The sequence below is a fragment of the Pseudoliparis swirei genome, chromosome 12 (assembly GCF_029220125.1).
Source record: "Pseudoliparis swirei isolate HS2019 ecotype Mariana Trench chromosome 12, NWPU_hadal_v1, whole genome shotgun sequence".
NCBI lineage: Eukaryota > Metazoa > Chordata > Actinopteri > Perciformes > Liparidae > Pseudoliparis > Pseudoliparis swirei.
This window is the reverse complement of record NC_079399.1, coordinates 10,045,419-10,066,148: the sequence shown is the minus strand read 5'-3', so window position 1 is coordinate 10,066,148 and position 20,730 is coordinate 10,045,419. Positions and strand designations below refer to the sequence as shown.

The 20,730-nt window shown below is 41.5% G+C and overlaps 2 protein-coding genes across 2 annotated transcripts; both read right to left on the bottom strand.

The window, feature by feature from the left end:
- Window positions 1-1,192: 1,192 nt before the first annotated feature.
- LOC130202640 (hydroperoxide isomerase ALOXE3-like) lies at window positions 1,193-7,272 on the bottom strand. The gene is made up of 14 exons (XM_056428337.1): window positions 7,079-7,272; window positions 5,839-6,043; window positions 5,610-5,691; window positions 5,369-5,491; window positions 5,120-5,223; window positions 4,444-4,616; window positions 4,148-4,291; window positions 3,847-4,050; window positions 3,482-3,568; window positions 3,214-3,380; window positions 2,974-3,095; window positions 2,792-2,892; window positions 2,366-2,536; window positions 1,193-2,240 (listed from the first exon to the last, which is right to left on the bottom strand). Exons 1-14 carry the CDS (start codon window positions 7,220-7,222, stop codon window positions 2,061-2,063), a joined length of 2,007 nt encoding a protein of 668 aa, XP_056284312.1. The 5' UTR covers window positions 7,223-7,272; the 3' UTR covers window positions 1,193-2,060.
- A 6,735-nt stretch (window positions 7,273-14,007) lies between these two features.
- LOC130202583 (F-box only protein 30-like) lies at window positions 14,008-18,801 on the bottom strand. Its single transcript, XM_056428249.1, has 3 exons — window positions 17,811-18,801; window positions 15,129-17,229; window positions 14,008-14,768 (listed from the first exon to the last, which is right to left on the bottom strand). Exons 2-3 carry the CDS (start codon window positions 17,172-17,174, stop codon window positions 14,574-14,576), a joined length of 2,241 nt encoding a protein of 746 aa, XP_056284224.1. The 5' UTR covers window positions 17,175-17,229; window positions 17,811-18,801; the 3' UTR covers window positions 14,008-14,573.
- Between the last annotated feature and the right edge of the window lie 1,929 nt (window positions 18,802-20,730).

Sequence of the window (20,730 nt, the reverse complement as noted above, 5' to 3'; positions counted from 1 at the left end):
GACCAGGGCAGACAATCACAGGGAGACAGATGACACAAGGACTTCAAAATAAGACACAATACAAGACAGAAACTCCGGGTCATGACACATTGTGTTTCTGGACTGGTTGTAAACTAATATTCTGCCCGACCACTGCTACTTGGCCTTTTGATAGTTTTTTTCAACAAAACGTTTTTCTCATCAGCTATCAAAACACCTTGTTAACACTTAACATTGTCTGGTATTATCCTGTTTGCATTACTACAAGTGTAGTATATGGATCATCAACTGTCAGATCATGAGGAAAGATAAGGAAAGTTCCTACCGACACCTTCAGATTGAAGCTGTTCTATGTTCCTGCTTGTTACCTCCTTTAAGCCCCTCCACTCTGACTTCTACATTCTTGTTACCACTTCCCTCTCTGTGCAATGACATAGAGGTGATTAAACAAAACAAAAAAGTTTTGTTTCTTGATTTTATCTGCATTCCTGACTTTCCGTTATACTCTTTTACTGTCCAGTTTGGTGGCTCATCCAAACCAGAAGAAACTGGATTATTGCATTTTAGAACTGGATCAGCAATTCCTGAGGCAGGTTTAACTTCCTGAGCAGCCAGGTGTAGCTGGTGATGTCCTGCAGGCGTCTCCACCCCCACACACGATCGTTGGATAAAGACTTGTTTTTAACCAGAGAAGCTGCTCTTTGCTTCTCTGGTCTTCCTTGCCAGTGTGTTCCTGGCATAGTTGTACAACCCCCCATCCCCCACAGTATATTCAACCGTAATTTCTTAATATTGCATTCAATTAAAACGTTCCTCCCTGGTGAAGGTTACTAGAAAAGAAGAGTAACTCTTCCACTTCTTACATGTCTTTTTATTTTATATAGTTTACTTAAAACTAAATGCGCTCTATTATTACAATGTACTGTAATGGTACAAGAGTTTTCTTTTAGTTTTGAAAATGTCTTCCTGAATTGTGTGGCAGTAATATTATAGCAGAATATATACACATTATCTTATATATGGTCACTGAGAGGTATTACATTATGTCATCACTTCTCAGCAGATATCTGTTGGTTTGGACTTTGGCCTCTTTGATGCATACAATGAGTCCAAGCTCAAATATGTCCTAACAAAACTGCTCATTTAAGTTATTCCTCAAAGTAAGTCTATGTAAATGTTGCACACTTGGACACATATGACATCTATGCGTGTACGGGTTTCATAACTGTTTATACCAACTGAAAGCACAGAAACAGATCACACTCAGCAACTCCACCGCAGGCTGTTGGTCTATATCAGGGGTGCTCACACTTTTTCAGCACGCGAGCTACTTATGAAATGACCAAGTCAAAATGATCTACCTACAGGGGGGGGGTGCAAGTGACTTTTTTTTGCTCCGTCCTGATGCACGCACACACACAGCTCGGCCTGCGGCGCGCGAGACGGAGCCGAGAAGTGTTAACGCGACACGTAGAGACAGAAATGACATGCTGCTGTGTAGATACGATCAACAACAGACGGCTGTTTAGTTTAATAAAAGAACAAAGACGTGCTATAGAGAAAATTACAGGGGGGCGGGCCAATTTTTATTCATGTCATGCGATCTACCATACTACGCCGCGATCGACTGGCAGGTCGACGTATTGAGCACCCCTGGTCTATACTATAGCGAGCTAATTACTAGCGTAGCGTTTTCCCTCGCTTTCTTCCTGAAGGACCCCTGAGCTGACCTAAGTGCCTGTATGAGCTTTACTCATCCTAACCATCATTAACCCTTCACACAATTGCAGAAACACACATACCAGGAGAATGAATGAAACAATTAACAATCAATAAAAATAAGAAATACATGAAAATATTGGGGGGGTCAATGTCCAGTTTGTGATATTGTGTCCATTGTTACTGAGGGCCCCACATAAACTTAATTCACACAAAGATATAGGTACCCCTTCTTAGGCCGACTTAACATGACACAGCCAGAGTATCGTCTCCCAGAGTTTAACCAACAACAAAGCATGCAAGACAGGTGTTAAAAAGGTATTGATGTAGTTTCCTCATGCAGAGAGATGATACAGCTCGAATTAAATAGCAACACTGTTCTCGATCTGAGCAGGGTCCAGGTAGCTGTAAGGTATTTCAAGCTGCAAGTTTCTTGTTGTAATTGCTTCACTGAGGGAGGACAACTCTGCTTGAAATTTCTTAATCATCTGCTTTGGAGCAGGCTCATTGAATCGCTCTTTGGGGTATGCACCGATGGGAACCTGCCGAAAGGACACAACCAAACAGTAAATCAGATTGACGTAGTAATGTGTTTGGTACATGCTTTTTTAAAACACTTTTAAACTGTGGATGTGTTATAATGAGTGTTGGTCATCACCAAACCTACCATGTCAGAGTACGTCTCTGAAAGTAGGCAAAACAGTGCTGCAAATTTAACTGTCTCGCCAACATTTGGGAGAGTCTCCAAAAGTGTCTCCATGCTCGACTGCCCCTTAGTGGTTGGAGGAGGCTTGCGCAGCAGGAGTGAGATACTTGGCACCCAGGAGTAGTTGTCAAACTAAATTATGAAAGAAATTTCAAAATGTAAAAACATTGAGAGGAAACAAATTCAATAAAATAATTTTAATGTCAAACATTGGAGGAGGAAGTTACATAAATCTAAAATGGGAATTCAACCTTTTTAATGCTCAGATAACAAATTGGAGAAATAAATTAGATTCCAAACCTGCCAAGTGTTCATACATTTGATGTGTGAAAACAAAATCATACTTCTTTAAACATAAATACATACTCCAATGTCCAAACTAATTACCTGTCCATTGTTTATTGCAGAATGTTGACAGGTCACTGTGAAGATCACCATGGTGATGAATTTGGTCAGCTCCTCGGCAGTATGAAAGCTCTCTGGAAACCCTGTTGGTAGAACAAATACTCTGAGTTAATTATTGGCAATTAATATCTTCATTGCAATATTATATGCTTATTGTTAAATACCTGAGGCTTTGTTTCCCAAGATGCCATGTGTGAATATCTCACTGATCCATTCCTGCAGCTCAGTGTCTTTACACACTTCACTGTCTGAGGGATAGTAGTACTCCACTACGGCCTTCACAAAGCTGGTGGACACAAAACAATTACATGGACATGTTTGATATGTTAAGAGAGAAACACTCTAATATGTTGTTTGTAGAATAAATTGGTGAGGACAGTTGCAATACTTCTTAAAAAGATAACCTGTTGATGATGCTCCACAGCTTCAGGCCATCGTCTCTGTAGTAGAAGTTGGGGATGGATTCCAGTCCTCGTGCAGTGATGTCCTCTGGCAGACAGAGAGAGCTGTAGGTCGTTTCAGAGAGAGCCCTTCTCATGAGCTCCGTCAGTCCGTCAACTCCAAGTGAACTCTAATAAGTAATTCACGGACACATATATAAAATCAAACACATTTCTTAAAGTAAAATAATTTTGCATTGTATTCAGAAATATGTATTTTACAGAGCCATACTATACTCATAGCCCCATGAGGTCCAAACAGAGTTGTGCGGGCTCCAATGTTTATGGAAAGAGTGCAATGGAAGTGTGGAAACAGCAGCTGTAAAAGCAAAGGGAATATTTAAACCCTGATGAATGGAAAGTTCTTGATCTCGAACAATAACTGTCACTTCAAAAGCTAGAATTGAATTCTGAGCATATAGGTAATGCTTAGGGGAATCATCATTGATAGAACTCCATTCATTGTAAAGATCTTAAAAAAGTCCAATGCATATTTAGTCTGCACTATTAAGATCGTTGCTTATTAGAATAAACACATACACAATTAGTTTGTGATAATTTCAGATAGTAAAAAAAAAAAAGCACCAGCAATCATACCTTATAGAGGGGATGAATCACAGAGAAGCTGCGGAGAGCAGCAAGAGAATAGACCTCTGGCAGCAAGTGAGTTTTCATGAAGTGTTGGACTGCTTGATGATCCATGGAATCAGCATTTTTAATAAACATCTTGGCCAGCAGCCAGTCAGTCTCCGAGTCGCTGGGCAGAAAGATGGGGTTCTGCTCAGAAGGTTGTTGAAGTAACTGGAATTTGATGAAAAGATATTTAGTTATGTAGGTTCAGTAGGTTTTGAATACATAGTAATGAACTGTGGAATGTAATATGATCATGTGACTAGACCTGTATTGCAATGGGCCTCAGTTTGTTTTCTGGGTTCAAGTAGAACAAACAGAGACCAGCAGTCACGTGCAGAGGTTCTCCATTATAGACTCTCGGGGGTATTCCATCCATCTTCTTCTGGTCAGAGAGGAATATATTGCCTTTCTGTATGGTAATAAAATACAGAGGAAAGAGGTGTTTAAAACAAACGGTTTCACAGATAAAGAAAGGCAACGTTATATTGGGATGATAAACACAAAACAGTCTCCCAAAAACGAGATTATCTTCAAACTAAAGGCACTGTTCTTCTTTCATACCTTCAGTTCCTCCTGCAGAGAGCTTCCCTCTTCCAGGAACGGCTTCACCATCTCCTCTGTGACTGCAAAGTTTGGGGGAAGCTCTGAGCAGCGCTTGATCACATTGGGATTGGGTCCATTCAGGAACTGGGATCCATAAAAGTCATCTTCCTTCCAGTGCTCTGCGACATACTCTGGAAGAATGTAAAATATGATATAGAATACAATATACATCTATTTCTTATCTATTGTCTAACTTTTTTGAAGTACAAGATGTTGATCATAATCATTGATAGTTTGTTTCTGATAGATTTGTACTGTTAAAAATGAATGGTTAAACCCAACACCATCTAATTTAATGATTAGCTTATTACAGGCACACCTTACGGATATCTAGACTCTGCTGAGTGCACCTTTCTAGTTAAAAGGGCTCCTTTGGTTTTCATTTTGGGATAATTTAAAAATGTTGTAAATCCTATCCAAAGATATAAGTGCAGATTCCACTTCATTCATTTAAGATGCAGGATATCAACTTTTCTCAAAGGGCTTTCATACATGTATTAATATCATTGAAGAAAGAACTTTTGTTGTGTTGAGCTAATGATAGAATCTGCCAAATGCTCATATGCATAGACTTGTTATGAAATAATTTCAATTACATTATTCATGATGTGGATAATGGGGAAAAACAATCTACCTGACATTGTTGTCTTCTTCCAACAGAATATATTTTTAATGTCCTCAATGGTTTCCCATTTTTTATCAGATCCAAGCAGTCCCTTGAGCTTCAGTTCAGTACCACTGAAGTAAGAAAGGGGTTACAAATATATTTATAATTCGTGATTAAACAGAATACTGACTGGAAACGGGCTGTTTCAAATTTATTTTTCGCCTCAAAACATAGAAAATATAATAGGTTTTGTATACATTATTTATGTAGACATACTTTTTCATGTTCAGATATTTAAATTCAGTTAGTTTGGACTCAGAGAAGCGGATTTCAGCTGGGAGCTCCACTGCATTATTGAAATGGTTGATGTGGGATAGACCTTCAGCCCAAATCTTCCATCTGAAAAACAACCCCACAAAATAAAAGTTACCAAAAGGCCCATATAAATTTCTCCAGATGAACTTCTGAGACCATAAGAGCTCCTGGTACATACTGTACTGCACACATACAAACTTACTGGTAAAAGTTCTTTTTAAGCATCAGCTCTTTTTCACGGTGTTCAATCAACAGGGGATGGTCCTCCTCAAATCCCTTCAAGGCTGAGACATGAAGGGAACATATCAATATGACTTTATTAAAATAAAAATTAACAAACTGTCAACAAAACATATGTGCGAAAATAAGTTATCTATGAATATCAATTTTTATGATTTTTCGTTAATTATTTGGCGAACTTAAAAACAGACCTCTCCCTCCTCTGAGCTCCACCAGTTCTCCTCTAGAGATCCATCTGTGACAGGGGAAAAGAATGGCTTCTCCTTCTGGGGTCGTCACCACTATTTTGGAGAGGTACCACTCATCTTCTGGGAGATAAGAAAAAGGATCTTTCTCCACCTTGAACAGCAGAAGTTTCCCCAGAGACAGATCGGTGCTCAGGGTGTAGGTTCCTGTCTTGAAACAAAGGTTAATGTAAAATGTAAACAAACAATTATAATATAATACAATTCAACATGAATGTTAGAGTGTTGTGAATTACCCTTAATATTTAATATAACATAACATACATAAGTATCTAAGGAGTACACATATCCGCACAGACTGCACAGTCTTCTTAAATATTTGATTTAATATTAAAACATTTATAAATGTCATCTAGGTACATGGTGATAGACGAGCATGGTGAAAGCCATTTATGGAATATATCCCAGTGGAATTATTTAAAATTCTCTGACAACTGAATTTAAATGTATCATGTGACCTTAGCACCATGAAGATGAAATACCATTAGATTGTGTTTTCAGTGTATGATTTTAAATGTAATCCTGTGAAGATCAACCAACAAGTTATATTGTCCGTGAATGCGCGGCAGTCTTTGTTACATCACAGAATATCAAAAGCAATGCAGTTCTCTTGAGTAATGGCAGAGTGTACAAGTCCAGGTGGAAGGAAGAAGAGAAGCAAAGGTAGGCTAAAGCGTAGTGAAGCCGGGGCGAGGTGTGCGTGTGCCAGAAAAAGATGGGATGCATGTCATGCTTTAGCTATTAAAAATCTACATTTGAGGATATATTTTGCCAGCCAAATCAAATTGTTTCTTCATAAAGCATAACTTTTTTTTTTCTCCTTGCATTAACCTTTTTTTTTTTTACTGTTCCTATAGTTTTGATCATCTTCCCGGCTCAGTCTGCCTGCCCTGTCGTGTCCCGCCCGGTTCACACCCTCGCCCCCCTGTCCTTGTATTCTTCGCTGTTCCATGACAGTTTTCCCTTTGAGTCCTTCCGGGAATAATAACCGTTAAAGTTCATCCTCTCTGGTCTGTGTCTGCCTCACCACACCCTGTGACATAAAGTGTGTTAATTATATAAAACGGTAAATGTTTCTTCAATTAGTCAGAAGACAGATACTCACCCAGCATATATGTACACACAAACTAAATCCATTCCATTGTCCCAGACCTAATTTCAGGATGTTCAACAGGATTCAACTTACTGTCCCAGTTGAAAAGTCCGTTCCAAAGTTGTCCAACTCGGTTCTCTCACTCTGTCCTTCAGTTCCAAATAAGGTGACGTATACGTGGTCGCATGTTCCTGAAGATTTCAAGACACCTGTGACTTCTAGCTTGTACCCAACCATGGTCAGTCTGTGGAGAAAAATAAACCCATTTAAATTGCCGAGTGAATGCTCCAAATCTCTGCAAAAAGACTTTCAGGACAAAGAATGTGTTGCTCCTGTTTGCACAAAAAAATGTAAAGTAGTATTTGTTTTAGCTTTTGATATTTTTTCTAAACACCAATTTTTTTTTGTATAAAAAGGTATAAAACAACCTGGTTAACATTTAACATTGTCTATAGGATTAACCTGCTTACACTACTATAAATGTGGTATTTGGATCATCAACTGCCATACCGTGAGGAAAGAAAAGTAATGTTCCTACCTACACCTTCAGGCTGTTCTGTGCTTTGTGTTCCTGCTTGTTGTCTCCTTTAATCCCTCCTCCCTAACTTCTAGCTGTTTCATACAACCGCCCTGCCAAAAGAGTTGATGTAACTCAACCATCACGATTCTTGTGTTACTCGTTTGTCAACCTTTCAGAATAGCTGCTCCTTGCTAACCCTGGTTGTAGAAAGGTAATCAGCCTGACCACTGCAAGCCTTGTCCTTGGCCTTCTGGTAGTTTTTCTAAACTCAAACTTTTTTTTAATCCAAAAAACTTGTTAACACTTAACACTGTCTAGGATTCTCCTGTTTGCATAACTACAAGTGTCGTATTTGGATCATCATTTGTCAGATCATGAGGAAAGATAAGGGAAGTTCCTACCTACACCTTCAGATCGAAGCTGCTCTATGTTCCTGCTTGTTTTCTCCTCTAAGACCTTCGGGCTGTATCAGGAACATTGTCTCCAGGTGTTGACCCTCCTCGCTGAACACAACAACTTCACACCGGTAGGTTTCCCTTTTCCATCCTCGTTGCACACATACTGGTTATACGACCATGCCGCATGTATCTCACTTTTGGCCACATTCGAAAGGTAGCGTCCATTTATCTGGCCTCAAAATTCTCTGAAGAATTTAAAACCGTGCCCACTGAATGGATCCCGGAAGCATCCCTGTATTGTGAGGGTCATCAGTCTGACCAGGGCAGGCTTTGCATCCTTAAACTGCAGATATTACTGTCATGGCTTGAGTTTCAGCTGCTGTTGGTTTCTCTGGTTCCACAGGCTCAGGCTCTGGTGCGCTCAGAACCATTTCAGAAGAGGTGGGTTTCACAGGGCATATATCAACTTCTTTGTCGTAGCTATATATCACTCCAGGTATTATACCAGGGTTTGCCCACGTTGCATGGGGCCAACAGGTTGTCTCTGAAATCAGTCAATAAATGAGTTATTGGGTGTTGTTTTAAACAGTGATGTAAGGGATGGATATGCTTCCTGGTCTAGGCATATTCCACTCCCCTACGAGCCCCAGAAATGTATTACTCCAGTATTTCTCCATGTTCTGTTTGATAGGAGTTCTTAATTTATTTAGATTTAGTTTGACACACCTTAGATTCTTTAACCATGGGAGATCCCCTCCAGGTCCATTAGAAAATTGATACACATTAATGGGGTAGTAAGACATTATCAATTTGTATTCTCCTTTTGTTGTTCCATTCATTCTCCACTTTGGCCACGTGTCCAAACCTTCTCCTCTGCTAGTCTTCAAGCATTTTGCTAAATGCTTCTCCCAAAATGTAAGCTTGGTCTGATGCCATGCGGATACTTTGATATTATTATAGTCTATGTAGTGTTCAAAGGGGCCATGACCTTGTGTGTGGAGGTGCATTGTCTGACCTTGCGTCACTTATAAGAGAGTGTTGAGTATGTTATAAACAAAGTCCAGTTAAATCCCTCTGTCTAGAGGTTCTGGGTGTAGTACACAATACAATGCTATTGTTTTCCGTGTCTCCTTGTCCAGGGAACGGTGCGCTGTTTTTGTGGTAAATATATGAAGAATATGACAAATCAAAAATACTGGTTTAATGTCACCATGGCTTACTCTCCCCTTGTCTGGGATACCAGTTTGAATACTGACATTCCCAGTTGCTTGAATGACCACTGTCTTCACAAGAGCATTGAGTAAAAGTGTTTCTGAGGTGCATCTGGGGGAAAGCTAGGCCTGTCACTGTGTGGATATCAGAGCAGGTCACATGTCCGATGTATACGTTCAGGGTCAGTACATTTGAGCATTATGTCTATTTATGTCTTTTCCTTCTGTGTATCCTAATTCTTGAGTGACACATGATTTATTATGCGCTCTTGAGTTATCGATGTCCCATAGTAGTAATATGGACATCCATTGCCAATTAAGGGCTTTCAGATGTTGGAAGTGGAGGATTGGATTGGTTAGCTGTAAATTTTAGTCTTAAGCTGCTGCAAAAACCTTTTTTTTAAAGTAATTTAAACACAGCTTTATGTCAATATGGCATGCATCTGAGTTGTCTGAGCTTGCTAAACATCCAGTGGCTGGAATGTCTACGTTAATGTTTTTTTGCTTTGTTTATATGTGGTGGTTTTAGTGGTATATGTCCACACAGGATTCTGGAGAAAACACCATCCTGGGTTATTACCTTCGCATTGAAAATGCCGGAAGGTTATGTTTTGATCGCCGTGTATTTATTTATTTATTTGTATGCGTGTTATTCGCAAAACTCAAAAAGTATTGAACCGAATCGCATGCAATTTGGTGGGATGATTGTTTATTATCCGGGGACCAGTTGATTAGATTTTGGGATCGATCGGGTCAAAGGTCAAGGTCAAAGGTCATGAACAGGTCAAAATCTTTCGCAGAACTCAAAAAGTATTGAACCGAATCGCATGAAATTTGGTGGGATGATTGTTTATTATCCGGGGACCAGTTGATTAGATTTTGGGATCGATCGGGTCAAAGGTCAAGGTCAAAGGTCATGAACAGGTCAAATCTTCTTGAATCACATGGAATTTGGTGGGATGATTGGTTATTATCCGGGGACCATTTGATTTGATTTTGGGATCAATCGGGTCAAAGGTCAAGGTCAAGGTCATGGAAAGGTCAAAATCTTTTTTTACCATAGCACGATACATTTTTGTCCAATTGGCATGCAACTAATGCCAAAATGTTCATAATTCAATGCCCAATCTTGTGATATGCGAAGGTATGCGCTCTACCGAGTGCCCGTTCAAGTTAATTGTTGTTCTGGTGCCAGCTGTCGACTCATCTGACCGTTAGTTTCAAGTTTCTAGGGTATTGAGTAGATTATCACACATCAATTTTTTTCCAATCAAGTCATTACCATATTATTTTTTAAAATGGGTGCCGTTATCCATTCTGAGAGACAGCGGGGTCTTAAAAAAAGTCTGCCATAGATTTGCGGTTGCAGTCCACATGGGCTAAACGATGGTATCACCTCCCCCGTTATCTGTGATAACTAGTCCTTGTTAGCTGGGGTTAACGGCACTGCAACATCAGCCGAGTAATGTAATCTAGTCTTTTGAGATTTACTGTGTCTCACGCCACATTTAAGGCAAGGCAGTTTTCACATTATCTTTCAATAATACTACATTTTATTTTAAATTTTAAAGGTTTTCTTTTCAGTTTTTGAGAAATACTTTAATTTTTGCGAAAACCAATGTGGCCGAGTGGTTGGTGAAGGTTCAACAAAACCCTGTGTGTTCATTCATTATCGTTTTGCATATATTTCGATTTGCACATTCTCGATTTGCATATATTTGTTTGCTCTGTGCAGCAACAGCTGTATTCGTTTCCACTGGTTCGGCTTAGTTTCTAGTCTTGCACCATTTTGTCAACTTCCTCATTGAAACATGAACCATCTGTTTGTGTTTGAGTGTGGCTTTGTGTATGTTTCTCATAACAACTCTTTACTTTTTCCTAAGCTCAGCTATTATCGTTGAAAACTCTGAGTGTGATGGCCCTTGTAGTTTTCAAAACCTTAATGAAAGATGTTGCAGCATTACAAACTGTTTGGAATTATTGTGCTTTCTTATTACATATTTTTGTCCATGCAGGCTAAAGCTTGCATTATGGCCAATACCTCAGCTGTTTGTGTTGTTCCTTTATTTTCTTTTTTTAATTAGAAAAGTAGGTGAATGAGATGAGAAGTTAAGGGTCAGATGTGAGTGCTGGCCACTGCATGTGCATACAATTCCATCCATATTTTTCTTCTTTGCTTAAAGGCTTTCTGGCATTATTTTTTTAATTTAATATAATCTGTGAATTATTAAATTGGGAATAGATATTTGAAATTGTAATGTTAGGTGACTATTCTAAGATCAACATGCAATATACGCTCAGATATAAAGTCTTTGCGTTTGACCCGGTAAATCTTTATTGCATGCATTCATCTCTTTTTCTATATATATATATACTGTATATATACAGGACTGTCTCAGACAATTAGAATATTGTGATAAAGTTCTTTATTTTCTGTAATGCAATTAAAAAAACAAAAATGTCATGCATTCTGGATTCATTACAAATCAACTGAAATATTGCAAGCCTTTTATTCTTTTAATATTGCTGATTATGGCTTACAGCTTAAGAAAACTCAAATATCCTATCTCTAAATATTAGAATATCATGAAAAAGTATACTAGTAGGGTATTAAACAAATCACTTGAATCGTCTAATTAACTCGAAACACCTGCAAGGGTTTTCTGAGCCTTGAAAACACTCAGCTTGGTTCAGTAGACTAAATCACAAGTATGGGAAGACTGCTGATCTGACTGCTGTCCAGAGGACCATCATTGACACCCTCCATCAGGAGGGTAAGACACAAAAAGAGAGGCGCAAAATCCAAGTTGCTTGAAATCCAGTGTGAAGTTCCCACAGTCAGTGATGGTTTGGGAGCCATGTCAGCTGCTGGTGTTGGTCCACTGTGTTTCATCAAGTCCAGAGTAAATGCAGCTGTGTACCAAGAGATTTTAGAGCACTACATGCTTCCGTCTGCTGAAAAGCTCTATGGAGATGAGGATTTCATTTTCCAGCATGATCTGGCACCTGCCCACAGTGCCAAAACCACCAGTAACTGGTGTACTGACCATGGCATTACTGTCCTCGATTGGCCTGCCAATTCCCCTGACCTGAACACCATAGAGAATTTGTGGGGTATTATGAAGAAGAAGCTGAAAGACACCAGACCCAACAATGCAAATGAGCTAAAGGCCGCTATTGAAGCATCCTGGGCATCCATAAACCCTCAGCAATGCCACAGGCTGATTGCCTCCATGCCACGCCGCATTGATGCAGTAATCCGTGCAAAAGGATTCCCAACCAAGTACTGAGTGCATTAATGGACATTTTCAAATGTTTGATTTTGTTTTGCTGTTATAAATCTTTTTTTTAAAACTTGGTCTGAGGAAATATTCTAATTTTATGAGATAGGATTTTAGAGTTTTCTTAAGCTGTAAGCCATAATCAGCAATATTAAAAGAATAAAAGGCTTGCAATATTTCAGTTGATTTGTAATGAATCCAGAATGCATGACATTTTTGTTTTTTAAATTGCATTACAGAAAATAAAGGACTTTATCACAATATTCTAATTTTCTGAGACAGTCCTGTATATAAATATACATATATATACATAAATATATATATATACATATCTTTGCGTTTGACCCGGTAAATCTTTATTGCATGCATTCATCTCTTTTTCTATACATATATATTTACTATATATATATAGTATATACAGGACTGTCTCAGAAAATTAGAATATTGTGATGAAGTTCTTTATTTTCTGTAATGCAATTAAAAAAACAAAAATGTCATGCATTCTGGATTCATTACAAATCAACTGAAATATTGCAAGCCTTTTATTCTTTTAATATTGCTGATTATGGCTTACAGCTTAAGAAAACTCAAATATCCTATCTCTAAATATTAGAATATCATGAAAAAGTATACTAGTAGGGTATTAAACAAATCACTTGAATTGTCTAATTAACTCAAAACACCTGCAAGGGTTTCCTGAGCCTTGACAAACACTCAGCTGTTATAAATCTTTTTTTTTACTTGGTCTGAGGAAATATTAAAATTTTATGAGATAGGATTTTAGAGTTTTCTTAAGCTGTAAGCCATAATCAGCAATATTAAAAGAATAAAAGGCTTACAATATTTCAGTTGATTTGTAATGAATCCAGAATGCATGACATTTTTGTTTTTTTAATTGCATTACAGAAAATAAAGAACTTTATCACAATATTCTAATTTTCTGAGACAGTCCTGTATATCTATATATCTATATATAGATATATGGGCTGCACGGTGGTGTAGTGGCTAGCACTGTCGCCTCACAGCAAGAATTTGCATGTTCTCCCCGTGGCAGCGTGGCTTCCTCCCACAGTCCAAAGACATGCAGTCAGGTTAATTGATCTCTGAATTGCCCATAGGTGTGAAAGTGAGTGTGAAGGGTTGTCTGTGTCTATATGTGCCCTGGATGGACTGGCGGCCTGTCCAGGGTGTACCCTGCCTTCGCCCTATGTCAGCTGGGATCGGCTCCAGCGCTGCGCGACCCTAAAGAGGATAAGCGATATAATGGATAATGGTATATATACATATATATGTGCCCATCTGTCTTGGACAGATCTGTCCAAGTTCATAAAGAGCTACTGATTTTGGGCTCTCTCTTGAGTAAACACATCTGTCTGTGACAGATTCCAGGATACTTTCAATCCAAGGATGAAAGTGTTCTTGAAACTTGTCAATATCAGTTTTTCGGATATTATTTAAGAGATTGATGACCATTCGGCGAAGTCCTGTACCTTTTGTACAAATCTTTGTATTTGAATCCAAAATATATTTAATAATGTCACTCAACCAAAAGAGGCTATGCATAATAACAATGACATTTTATACTGAAAAACTTTAAAGGAAAACAAATACATAAAAGGCTGTAAAGACTTTATTAAATGGTAGCAAATTACATGCATTTTTAGGCTGTCCTCATATTAATTGCCATCATTTTTGACTCAATGTCCTACAAATCCAGAAAACAGACAATAGGTTGACACCCGCTGTAGGAAACAGAAAGACTGAGAACATTTAGGGTCACATACCAATTTAGGAGGGTGACGCAAATCTTGTGTAAAGTGCTGGCATCACTTCTGTCACAGAAATAATGCAATATAACCAACAATCTGCTTTTCCCCATGGCTACTACTGAAAGGCAAGATAGTGAAAACATGTATACAGTATATCATATAGAATAATATAAATCTAATATGCATATTTGTCTTCAGGAAAATATATTTTATCTCACCAGAATAAGGACACATGTCAGCAACGAATCCATGCAATCCACGACAACACACCTTGATTGTGGCAGTTAGGGCGTTATTTCATTACGGCTTCTTAATAACGAAGTGTCAAACAGGAAGAGCTATGTTTTCAAGACATCCACAGAATACCACACGGACTGTTGTGCAGCGACGAGAGGTCATCTTTGTTTCATCAGGTGTTGACGTGACGGAGGACGCGACGCAGCGAGTGTCCATCTCGGGCAGTGCACATGGCAGGAAGGGGCACCGGCTCCGTCTTGTGCTCCACGTTGTTGAAGTGGCACTTCTTAAGATGGTTCGACATGCTGGGGAGATCGGTGAAACCCCAAGACAACACCGGGCTGAAAGCAGTGCTGAAGCTCCACACCTGTCAGAAAACAAAGAAAAAAGATGATGTCATGAAGGTCAAGACTGTAAACAGGCTCCAGTTGACTTGTCAAATGCATTCGTTTGACGCTGCACTCCCTGGAACCCCAAATAGACCTTCCAGCTCCGTGCCTCATACATTTATTTTTTATTAAAAATGTATTTGTATACTTCTATATAATCACAAATATGGTTAAAGTAATAAAATGTCTGCGTATAATGACAGAGCATTTACTGTAGAGCTACAGTGGCACATCGGCTATTTGGAACGTTTCCTCTTGTGAAAAGCCCGATACCCGATTTGATATGAGATTATTAAAAAAAGATCACTCGGGGGGGCGGGGAACTCTTGACTACTCACTCTGTTTTTGATCTGCCACGACACAGCGCCGGGGGCACCGGGCCGTCGCCTCCGCTCCCACCGCAGCTCCACGATGCCCCTGGTCTGGAGGAGACTGGCACACACCTCCCTCATCGTCCGTGACACCAGGGACAGCTGGCAGAGGCTGAAGCTGTCCAGGAATCCAGCCACGTGCCACAAGATCTCAATCGGAAGCCCGCTGATTTGGTCGGACTGGAAATCACTTGGAAATGTTGCCCGCGGGCGAGGCTGCACCCCGAAGGCCCTGAGGTGCCTGTCATGAACCACTTTGGCCCCCTCGGTCGACGGGTAAAACCTCCGCTGAGAAAATGTGCAACCGTAATACGCCAGGGGGCAGCGGTGCTCCATCCAACCGTTGAGACCGGCGTGGATGTCCCCGTGGACATTTGTGAAATGGGAAGAGAACTGGTCCCGACGCAGCGCCTGACCGCAGACGAACGGGAACATGTGCCGGTAGCGGGGGTTGGGGGGGAGGTAGCGGTTGTGCGGCACCGCCTCCACCTCCAGAGCTTCCAGGACGAGCCCGAGGCGGAGCGTGCGAAAGGGGCTCGGGTAGGAGAGCTGCGGGGCGGCGTGGTCGCAGGCAGACGCGGACGCAATCTCACCCACTCTGGTGCCGGTCACCAAGATGGCCGCGGGGAACGTGAACGTCTGGGTGCCAAAGTCCACGCGGTAGCCGTCGACGTAGATCGCGTCGGAGATCCTTCGACACTCTCTGAAATCCTCCAAACAGAAGAGCAGCGCCGCCGTGATCAGATCAATCTCTCCGAGGCCCATGGGGTCGTCCGCCGGCTCCAGATCCGAAGTGTCGACCGCCTTGTCTTCCATTTTGGGTCGTAATCTAAACGCAGACCTGTCTGGGATGAAACCAACCCGCCCGTTGGGTAACGGACATCGGCCAGGACCCCGAAACAAATTGTAGTTGTAGAACTTTCGCTCGGGCCCGTGGTTTCCCAAAAGAACGAGCCCCCTGTCTTCCAGGACCACATGAGCGGCCCGCTGCGCCGCACCCTGGCTGACGGGCACTGGAGACGTCCTCGGGGGGGGGGGGGCCGCCTCCTGAGAAACACCAGCACTCATGTCACCTTTCACCTCCACCGGGCGGGCCGTCTCAAGACAGGCCTCCGTGCCTCCTGACAGCGCTCCATCTGTTGTCTTTAAAGTCTTCACGTCGGCTCCCGCCACAGCCCCATCTCCTCTCAAACAGCTCGAACAAACGCGTTGCCCCTCCGTCTCTTTTCTCTTCAAACCGCCGGGTCCACTCCGAAGGTCTCCGTCGTCGCTCGACCGCCTCTCGATGCGCTCGTCGCTGCCGTCGACCGGCTGCGCTCGGCTCACAAAGTCCAAAGCGGCGGATAAGCTTCTCGCCGTCTCCACCGTGGCCTCGTAGAGTTTACTGAAGTGCTCCTCGGTCAAGCCATTTATTCCACTGACAATTCTCTCCTTCGCCGAGCCTGGCGGGGGCGGTCGCGGCTGACGTGAGGACGGCGCCCGCGAAGGGGACTCCGTCATGGCGGAGGCCTCGGGGGCCGATGGAAGCAAAGATGAGTCCGTTGTCCTGTTGTCCTCACGAGGCGGGGAAAGTGCTTCTCCTTCTGCAGTCGGAGTCATGGCGATCACCTTGAGGGACTCGAGGAGCGTACGCTGGTCCTGAAGAGCAAGTGCCATATCCAGCTGCTCCACCTCCTCCACCCCACGGCTCAGGCTCTCATAGGAAGTGTAGTCCAGGCAGCTAACGGGCCATCTGTTCCACTCCATCGTGCAGCACACCACTCCAGCCGGACACACTTCAAGGTGCGCGTACATTTGGTTGCGAACCAGGGCGGCAGGGCAGCCATAGCCACTGTTCAGGCAGGGCACCCTCAGCAGGGCACACAGAAGATGGTGCTCATCAACTTTGCAGGAGTGAAACACCGCCCCGCACACCAGAGGACAGGTGATAAGATCACAAGAGATGCCTGGTTGAGGTCTGACCATGCATCTCTGATTAACACAGGACATGCAGTGGACGTGGTCCTCCTCCATCTTCTGACCTCAAGGGCTGTAAAGCTTCAGACGGAGAATGAGAAGATCCACCGTCCTGCCAACAGTCAGAAAGAGACATAATATCAGTGGAAAGATGAGATACATTTTAATATCTCAGAACTGATGTCAATCTTTTGTCAGTATGTCAGACAGACAAGGTTACGATGACGACACGAGCGCCAGCTGCTGTGCAGTCATTTGTATGCACTCCGCGGGACTGAAACTCAGTTTGTTGTCGACTGGTATTAACGCTGTGAAATCAACTTGTTTCTGTAACGATGGCAGGCTAGCCTGCACCGACACGGTGTTACGGTTTAACCGGCGACCGTGTTAACTGGCGACTTTTCAGCCGAACGCGTCTGTTGTTAAAAGATAGGATGGAGAACACGTCCAGCTGTCCTCGTGAATGCTGCTTGTTTTAATTTTGCAATAGAGTGCTAAACCCTCCCATATACATACGAATACATAGCTACTATACCAAATAAACAATGCGGCTCAAAGTCGCCAGTTAACGCGGTCGCTTCATAAACCGTTACACCGGCTAATGTTTATTTCCAACGGCTAGCTCGCTCGGAAGTTCACAACAAGCCAAGTAGCGTGACATCGTTGTGTTCAGCACGCGCAGTATCTTCTCACCTGCACGTTGTGTTGGCAGCAGCACGTGATACGATGTGTGTCTGGTGGTTGTATCTAAAAACAACGAGCTGGTACTGTAGTGGCCGCTCTTGAGAAACTGATCATGTTAGCTTCCTACAATCCTCGTCTGTCAGCCTCCATTTTTTTTCTGTTCAAAACTTTATTGACTAAAATGTAGGCCAACAGCGATGTTACGTTTATCTTTCCAAAGGTTCATATGGACATGAAAAAAGACGAAAAACGACAACAGCAAAGTAAAGGAAACAATTAGAATCTGCACCGACGCTGTGGAAAACTCTGCCTGCACTCCTAAGGTTTGCTGATTCCACAGCATAATTCCATAACTCCATCTCAAAACATACCTGTTGACACTGGCATTTTGTTGATTTGAACATTTTATGGCCTGCTTTTATCTTCTCTGTTTGTTTGTTTGTTTATTTTTTGCACCATCTTTTTACTGTGTATTGTACTTTGCTCTTTAAACTGTTTTGGCACCTGTTATTTCCAAATTGTTTTAATTGACATCTGTACTGCACGTTGTGACACTTTGTATGTGATAAGTGCAATATGAATCAACTTTACTTACTTACTTAAATATGTAGATGTTTACCTTTTATTTAAAAAAAGGTGACATCTAAACACTATCTATACATTAAATATATCCACCAATAGCAGACGCAGCCTCTCGGTGCTTGCAGGGAACTGTAACGAACAGCAGAGGTCACTGTTGTACTAGTTTTGTCAGGCGGCCTCTATCCTGTAATGGTCAAACTGCCTAAATTCATTGAGTTAACTGAAGGACACGCCACGTTTGGAGCTCGGGTCACCTACACAACAGCACCCCTTGAGCAGGAGGGGCTGACTCATGGACACATTAGCAGCACAGTGCTAACTGTACTAAATACACTTGTCATGAGGTGTTGAAACAAACCCAGACGGTGGGACTAACAGCATTTATATGGTGTAAAATGAAATATGAAAAAGGTGTCCAAATTTGCAATGGCCTTTCCTATTAAATCGTTATACTATTAATGGTACAGTTGTTGTTATTATGCTGTATTTATGAACATATGCTAAGTGGATTCTACATAATGCACATTTTATTAATTATGAATCCAAGAATTATGTCATTAATCATGTGTGATTTACTGATTCATATGAGGTATACTTGTCTAGGTGCTAGGTAACCATATTTGACCGTGCCAATGCCTTCCAACCCTTGAGACTGGACAGAGTTAAGAGAATTAAGGTTCTTTAACTCCAGCACTGAATGAGCTGTGAACTTCTGTTGATGAAAACTATGCCTTCCTTTGCAAATATTGTATTGCTTAATATTGCATTTAAGGCTGCCAACTAAATATTTATATAAGATGCTTTGCTCATGCTGTCCGTAAACTGTCACGTTTTTAAAAGGCGATCAATCCCACAGTGATGAAAAGAATCATTTATCGAGTTGCACAAAGCCAGACCATAACAGAATTTCGCTTGTCAAACGACTAATGATGAGGTTTATGTTTTGAATTTATTTGGACCATCCGATTGATAACATCTATAAGCAAAGATGGGGACGAGCCTAAAAATAACATAACGAATTGCGATGTTTATTCCTTTAATTGATAAGGATATAATTAATACTTAGGCTATCGATGAAAATTATTGTGGGTAACCCACACAGACGGCAGTCCTAGAATAAATACCGCCGTCGCCCTTTGCCCGAAGTGTGGCTGCAGCATCCCAGTAGTCCCCCCTTCTCAAACATGTAATTCCGGTTCCATAGCAGATGTCCTAGCAAAGTTTGTTTCTTATTCATACCGCCTGCCGTGAGTAACGACAACATCCTCCCGTGTAAACGGCATGTCCCCCAGGTGCTGGCTGTGTCTTTGCGTGGAATAACATGCAGGGTGAAATTAAACCATGAAGACTCAATCAATGTATTCAAACACCTCGAGTTGACCAAAAGACAATCCATGGTATGAAAAAGTACATGTTTAAAAAAATTACCAATGAAGAGCTCACCAAGGGATTTAGGCAAACCTTATGGCATACATGTTTAAATCAGGCTCAGGAAGTGCAACTTTTTTCAGCGAGTTAAAGACAGGCCCGCGTTGACCTAATGGCTTATGTCCTCAATGACTTTCAATCAGACGTTAGATGGAGGGATGCAAAATGTGGACTGTTGTCCATGGTGCTGAACACACCCATGGTGGCCTATAGAAGCCATGGACCTCAAGTAAAGTCAGGAGTGAACATATGAGGTATATATACTGTGCTCGACGCTCCTGTCTACCTGTATTTACCACTTGTCTACCTAAAATGCCATAAAATATCTTCAGTTATGAAAAAAATGAAAACTGTATATTATTGTTATTATATATAGTCACATACATGAAATATGTTCTCTGCATTTAACCCATCCTTATAGGAGCAGTGGGCTGCTGTGAAGCGCCTCCCGGGGAGCAGCGATTCAGTGTCTTGCTCAAGGACACTTCGACATGCATAGAGAGCAAGAGTTACAGCGAGCTGTCAGGTCATTCATCTGGTAACGCCTGACACCAATACCTGATCTCACCTGCTCGCTCCTTCTCAAACTATGAGAGTTATCGGCACACTGAATTATTACATAGCTTCACCATTCATGCTCAAGCTCATACTAATTATCGTGTAGTACACCAGCACATAGCCAACTGTCTATACCACAGAAGCTCACATGCTACTCCGATGTGGTTTATTACACCTGGCAGCAGATTTCAATGTTGTGGCTGCATCGCAGGTCTTACTCTCACAATGCATGTTTTAAATGCGTCCAGGCATTACATGTACAGTGGAGAGAGGAGATGGTTGCGTGGGATCCTCACGTTTCGAGAGAGAGAGAGAGAGAGAGAGAGAGAGAGAGAGAGAGAGAGAGAGAGAGAGAGAGAGA